Source organism: Vitis riparia, chromosome 6 (genome assembly GCF_004353265.1).
Source record: "Vitis riparia cultivar Riparia Gloire de Montpellier isolate 1030 chromosome 6, EGFV_Vit.rip_1.0, whole genome shotgun sequence".
Taxonomy (NCBI): Eukaryota; Viridiplantae; Streptophyta; class Magnoliopsida; order Vitales; family Vitaceae; genus Vitis; species Vitis riparia.
This window is the reverse complement of record NC_048436.1, coordinates 22531930-22539012: the sequence shown is the minus strand read 5'-3', so window position 1 is coordinate 22539012 and position 7083 is coordinate 22531930. Positions and strand designations below refer to the sequence as shown.

General features: G+C 38.1%; 1 protein-coding gene and 1 pseudogene across 1 annotated transcript; both read left to right on the top strand.

The window, feature by feature from the left end:
• The first annotated feature begins 313 nt into the window (after window positions 1-313).
• LOC117916031 lies at window positions 314-2958 on the top strand (annotated as a pseudogene).
• A 1385-nt stretch (window positions 2959-4343) lies between these two features.
• Window positions 4344-6819, top strand: LOC117916033 (60S ribosomal protein L4-like). The gene is made up of 2 exons (XM_034831838.1): window positions 4344-5490; window positions 6373-6819. The coding sequence occupies exons 1-2, from the start codon at window positions 4387-4389 to the stop codon at window positions 6484-6486; spliced, it is 1218 nt and encodes a 405-aa protein (XP_034687729.1). The 5' UTR covers window positions 4344-4386; the 3' UTR covers window positions 6487-6819.
• Window positions 6820-7083: the final 264 nt, after the last annotated feature.

Genomic DNA, 7083 nt, shown 5'->3' with positions numbered 1-7083 from the left:
AAATATAAAATTTTCATGAAATAAACATAATAAAATATGAGTCCAAAGATGGATAGTTATGGTATGAAATGTTACATTAATTAAAATCTTCTTGTTAATATTATCTTTACATTTGGTTATATATTTAAATATTATTTTTATTTATTTTGTTTTACTAGATTTAATATTTTTTAAATATCACTCTTTTTTATATTATATAAATTAAATAACATCACTTTAAATAAATAAAAAACAAAAAACCAACCTTATTATTACATTTTCCATTGGAATAAGTTACCTCAAAGGTCACCTAACATCCCAAGCCAATGGGCCATGTCTTTATGTTCTTCGCCATCATGGTGCACGCAGTCCACCTCCATTAATTCGCCAGCAAAGAACGCAAGAAACTCATCTATGGCGAAGCCATGCCTGCTGCTTGCCTTCTGTAGCTTTTTCTTTTTCTTCTTCTTGCCTTGTCTATCTTGCCCTGCACACCAGAAGCAGGCTCTTCTCCAGTTTAAGTCCTCCATCCTTGCTATTACTTCTTCATTGAACAGTTCCGTCTCTCAGTTGCAGTCATGGAATTCAAGTTCAAGTTGTTGTCGATGGGAGGAGGTTGAATGCAATGATTCAACTACAAGTGTTGTGATTAGTCTCGATCTAATAGGCCTTTTCACCGATCTGTCTCCACAGCCCCGGGTGCAGTCCACTATCTTGGCACCCATTTTTCACATCAGAAGCTTGGAGGAGCTTCAAATCTCAGACAACAACATACAAGGTGAAATCCCGGCAGTTGGGTTTGCAAACCTTAGCAATTTGGTTGGTCTATATATGTCGGGGAATAACATCAGTGGATCCATTCCTCCTCAGCTCTTTCACTTACCATTTCTTCAGTATCTCTCTTTGGATGGTAATTCTCTTAGTGGAGAAGTCCCTGAAGAATTTGGAAACCTCACAAGTTTGCAGGTGTTGTCCCTCTCGGGTAACAAATTTTCAGATGGTATGCTTCTTTCAGTTTTGTCTTTGAAGGGATTACAAGAATTGGACTTGAGTGACAATGATTTATCCATGAAAATACCCAGAGAGATTGGAAATTTACTCAACATCTCCACTTTGGCATTGAGTAACAATCGGTTAACCGGTGGAATCCCCTCTTCGATGCAAAAACTAAGCAAGTTGAAAAAGCTTTACTTGCAAAACAACTTGCTAACCGGAGAAATTCCATCTTGGTTGTTGGATTTCCAGGGCCTCCAGGATTTGTATCTTGGAGGAAACCGTCTAATTTGGAATAACAGTGTGACGATAGCACCAAACCCCAGGCCATTTCGCTTGTCTCTGAAATCTTGTGCTCTTTTTGGAGAGATTCCAAAGTGGATTTCTACCCAAACGGGTCTTTATTTTCTGGATTTGAGTGAGAACAACCTCCACGGAATATTTCCACAATGGCTTCTTGAAATGAAATTACTTCAGGGTTTGATTCTATCAGATAATGAATTTACGGGTTCTCTTCCACCTAGTCTTTTTTCTGGAGCTTCTCTAGGCGTGCTTGCTCTCTCAAGGAACAATTTCTCCGGGGAGTTGCCCATAAACATTGGAGATGCAGCCTTCCTTAGGATTCTTATGTTGAGCGGGAACAATTTTTCTGGGCCAATTCCTCAATCCCTCATCCATGTTCCCTACCTGCGACTGTTGGATCTATCTAGAAATAGATTTTCTGGTAACACTTTCCCAGTTTTCTACTCTGAAGGAGCACTAGCTTACATCGATTTCTCTTCCAACGAACTCTCAGGAGAGGTTCCAACGACCTTTCCTAGAGAAACTAAATTTCTTGCACTGGGCGGAAATAAGTTTTCAGGGGGCTTGCCATGGAATCTGACTAACTTGAGCAAACTTGAACGCCTTGAACTTCAGGACAACAAACTTACAGGTGAGTTGCCAAACTCTCTCCCAAATCTCCACTCTACAAGTTTTGAACCTCCGGAATAACTCCTTTCAAGGTTTAATCCCTGAAAGTATTGTCAACCTCAGTAACCTCAGAATTCTTGATGTTTCCAACAACAACCTAACTGGAGAAATCCCCAGAGAGTCTCGTAACCTTGTTGGAATGATTGAAGCACCAAATTTGCCATCATCAATCCTTCAGAAAATCGCTTTAGATTTTACTGAAAGATGGTCGAGCCAAGAAGTGCAGGTCTCTCTGGAGTTCAGGGACTTGATAGTGAATTGGAAGAACTCAAAGCAAGGTATCTCTAGCGACAACCTTAACATGTACACTTTGTTAGACTTATCAAATAACCAACTCTCCGGCCAAATTCCAGCCTCGTTGGGCACTCTTAGAGCCTTGAAGCTACTCAACATCTCTCACAACAAACTCTCCGGGAAGATACCAACAAGTTTTGGTGATTTAGAGAATGTAGAGACTTTGGACTTGTCCCACAACAAGCTCTCTGGTTCAATTCCTCCGACCCTCACAAAGCTGCAACAACTCACCATTCTAGACGTGAGTAACAATCAGCTCACAGGTCGGATCCCAGATGGTGGGCAAATGGGCACAATGGTATTGGATCCAAACTATTATGCCAACAACACTGGATTGTGTGGTATGCAAATTCATGTGTCATGTCCTGAAAATGAGCCCCCACCACCGACGAAGCCACAGGAGCATGATTATAAGGAGCCATGGTTTTTATGGGAAGGTGTGTGGATTGGGTACCCAGTTGGATTGTTGTTAGCAATTGGAATCATATTTCTTACCGGGTATTTTACCTCACCACCACCTTCAAACGCCCGCCGGCATCGCCCATATCGTCCAAATCGTCCAATCAGGCGATGGAATTAAACCAGAATATTGGATCGAGGGCGGTCTCCACAAGCAGTGAATTTCATGGGATGGCGGAAGACCTTTTTTGCATCGAGTGAAATGTAAAATAAAAAATTGAAATAAAAGTGCATTTTCTCTATAGTTTCATTATGTTGATAAGCCGGTATGCGTGTCATTTCATGCATAATGTATTTATTTACTTATTCTTCTGTTGAATAATTCATATATATATATATATATATATACTTGATCTAAGGGTAAATTAGTCAAAAGTATAATTAAGTTCCAAAATTTTAAATGAATTCTTCCACTACATAAAAGCTTATGTACATTGGGCATCAATCATTATTCCTATTCATTTTTTCAAACTATTTTCCAATATTTAGTTAAGAACTTAAGATTAATGCAGTTTTATTTGTGCAAATTTTTATTTATTTTAGATAAGTGAAATAAATATAAAGTAATATGCAAAAATAATTTATTTAAATTTTATTTACATTTACAGAATTTCCTTTTACATGCACCTTATTTATACATCTATTTTGAAATATTAACTATATTAATGGCATTTAATTGCAAATTTCCAATAAATTTAAAATACCATTTTCACCCTTCTTTTCCACATTCATCTTCTTTCTTTTTCTTTCAAGTTTTTTCTTCTTAACAACCATAAGAGGAAAATATCTTGTAGGGTTTACTTGTTATGTAAATTTTAACTAAAAAAAATCATTATAAAAATAGTTTTAAAACAATTAACAGGAATTTAGAAATGATTTAAATGTGAAAATTTGTGAAAAATGCAAAAGAAAAGAACGTCGGTTCAAATATTCAATTTTAGTGTTGAGGAAAAAGATAAATGTGTATTTCTTCTTAAGGCAAAAAAATTATTATTTAGATGGATGTAAGAAAAATCTATGTTAATGCAAATATAATTTATCTTATTTTAAATCTATTTTTTATTTTTTCTCTCTATTATGTTTTCTTCCCTTGAATTTTATAAAAATCTAACATAGCCCTATGGGAAAGGAAAATCCGAGAGCTTTTGTTTTTCTTGCTCATGAAGCCCGAGTCTTGGTATGAATGGGCCTTCCTTTAGAGGCCCAAGTTGTAAATAATAAAGTACCTAACAACTTAAAAAAATTGAATAATAAATTTTTAATTCAATAATAAAAACATATGGAGTAATACTAATATTTTAGCTTTGCGTCGATGAAATTAACCGTTAAATATAATCTTAACGTTTTTTTTTTTATAAAAGTATTAAAAAAATATGAAAATTGTTTTTAAAGGAAATGTAAACCAAAAGTGAGAATTAGTTCTAATAAAAATTGACAAAAATATTTAAAGAAAATTTTGAAAAGAATTAGATAAATAATTTTAAAAAAAATTAAAATTTTTAATACTTTTAGTAATTTTATCTCAAATAAGCTTAAATTTTTTAAGAATTTTTAAACAATTCAATATAAAATAACTGAAAATAAATTCCTTTATTTAAAATTATAAATTTATAAATTCCAAACCCTATTTTAACCCCCACACGCCAAAACCCTACTTCCTCTCTTCTCCAACTCCACACACCCCCAGCAATGGCTGCCGCCGCTCGCCCTCTCGTCACCGTTCAGGTGCTCAAGTCGGATATGGCCACAGACGGCGGCAACGCAGTCCCTCTCCCGGATGTCATGAAGGCCTCCATCCGGCCAGACATCGTCAACTTCGTCCACTCCAACATCTCCAAAAATAGCCGCCAACCCTACGCCGTTAGCCGTCGCGCTGGTCATCAGACCTCCGCCGAGTCCTGGGGAACTGGCCGCGCCGTCTCCCGTATCCCTCGTGTTCCGGGTGGTGGTACTCACCGCGCTGGCCAGGGTGCCTTCGGAAACATGTGCCGTGGCGGTAGGATGTTCGCCCCCACCAAGATCTGGCGCCGCTGGCACCGCAAGATCAACGTCAACCAGAAGCGGTACGCAGTGGTTTCCGCCATCGCCGCCTCAGCCGTCCCCTCACTCGTGATGGCTCGTGGGCACAGGATTGAATCCGTCCCGGAGCTTCCTCTGGTGATCGGAGATTCGGCCGAGAGCGTCGAGAAAACATCGGCGGCGATTGATATTCTGAAGCAAGTTGGCGCTTATCCTGATGCAGAGAAGGCGAAAGACAGCCATGGTATTCGTCCCGGAAAGGGTAAGATGAGGAACCGCCGCTACATTTCAAGGAAGGGTCCGTTGATCGTCTACGGCACGGAGGGTGCGAAGCTTGTAAAGGCTTTCCGGAACATTCCTGGGGTTGAGGTTGCTAACGTCGAGCGGCTCAATCTTCTGAAACTCGCTCCCGGTGGCCATCTTGGAAGGTTCATTATCTGGACCAAATCGGCAATTGAGAAGGTGGATTCAATCTATGGATCCTTTGATAAGACATCGGAGAAGAAGAAGGGATACCTCCTGCCACGCGCAAAGATGGTAAATGCTGATTTGGCTAGGATCATCAACTCGGACGAGGTTCAGTCTGTGGTGAGGCCAATCAAGAAGGAGGTGAAGAGGGCACCTATGAAGAAGAACCCGCTCAAGAACTTGAATACAATGTTGAAGCTGAATCCATATGCCAAGACTGCAAGGAGGATGGCTCTTCTGGCCGAGGCACAACGGGTCAAGGCCAAGAAGGAGAAGCTTGACAAGAAAAGGGCACAAATTCCTAAGGTAATTTCTATAACTTGTTTGGTTTCTGGCTGGCATTAATTTCTAGTATGAAAATCTTTTGTGGGTATTTATTCTTTGTGTTTGTACGAATCAAAATTTTGGCTGGCTCATACCAAAAAACCTTTTGATACTGGACTTTTATCAATGAACTATGCTCTAGATACATCTTGAGCAAAATTTAAGCTATAAGTACACGTACACCATTGATGTGTGTGGCAGAGGAAAATTGATAGCAAACAGCCTATTAGACCAGTACAAAGCAATAAAGGGACTTTGTGCTATGAATGTGATGTTATTATATCGGTAGAAAACAACCCATTAGACCATAACTAAGGTCTGATGATCCTATAGTGTTTTTTTTGTCTAGTTAGATCTCTGGCACTTGAGTATGAGCTCCTAAAGGGAGAGAGCCTGAAGTACAATTCCCATAGTCTTTTGAGTTATTAGCCTATATGTGCTGGTTTCCTAGATATTGTAAATGAAGTGATGAATATAGCAATGGCTTCTAGGAGTGTTATTTATTCAATTTCAATTGTTGGAAAAACTAAAATAGCAAAAGCTCTGGTTTCTGTCTATTTCAGGTTTATGCTTCTTTCTGGAATTAATTTCTACTATGAAAATCTTTTGTGGGTGCTTATATGTGTGTATCCAGAATCAATAGAAGGGTTTGCTATTTTAATTCACATCATAATGTCCCTTTTTTTTAGTTGGTAAAGATTAATTCTAAATGATAATATGTGGTGTATGTTCACAACTCAGTTTTCATGCTGATGCTAATTAATGATTTATCTGTTACATGAAAATCCATTGTTGTTACATGATGTATAAACTTATGATAGTTTGATTGATTTTTTTTTTCTCCTTTTATATTTGATTCCTCAGGAAGAGGCAGCGGCTATCAAAGCTGCAGGCAAGGCCTGGTACCAGACAATGATCTCAGATAGCGACTACACGGAATTTGACAACTTCTCAAAGTGGCTTGGTGTCTCACAGTAATTTTGCCTTATGCCTTGCATGATTTCAGACCTCTATTTTGTTAATTTTTTTGGTTTTGGTGTACTCTATTATGGCAATTTTGATTTTGTGGGTGAGATTAGGTGGGAGGGGAATGGTTGGAATAATTGACAGACCCTTGGCCTTTCACTTCCCTTTTTATTCACTTTCCTGGCTTAGGTGGGTAAAGGTTTTAGTTGAAACAGAACTGAAGTTACAAGTAGCTTGTTTATGCTTTATGGTTTGGACATCAGGCTTATGTTACAATCCTGCAACATCATGTTTTCAAATTTCTATGTTTTAATCTTTTTGTGTTTGCATGTGGTTGATGGGCAATATTTTGTTGAAATCCATTGTGTTTGAAATATATACTGCTTTAGCATTCTCTGTGTGATGTTTGCGTTAAAGCCTTATGGGTTGAATGCTTGTGCCTGGATACAAAGTATAGAATTGAACCATTGCTTAAGATTATTCTATGAAGAAGAATTGATATTTTATTGAGGATGCTGGTCTTCAATTCCTATTTGTTTACAGTATGTAACATAACATGCTCTTCATTTATCTATTCATAATGAACTAAATGGAGCAAGCTGAGTGGGG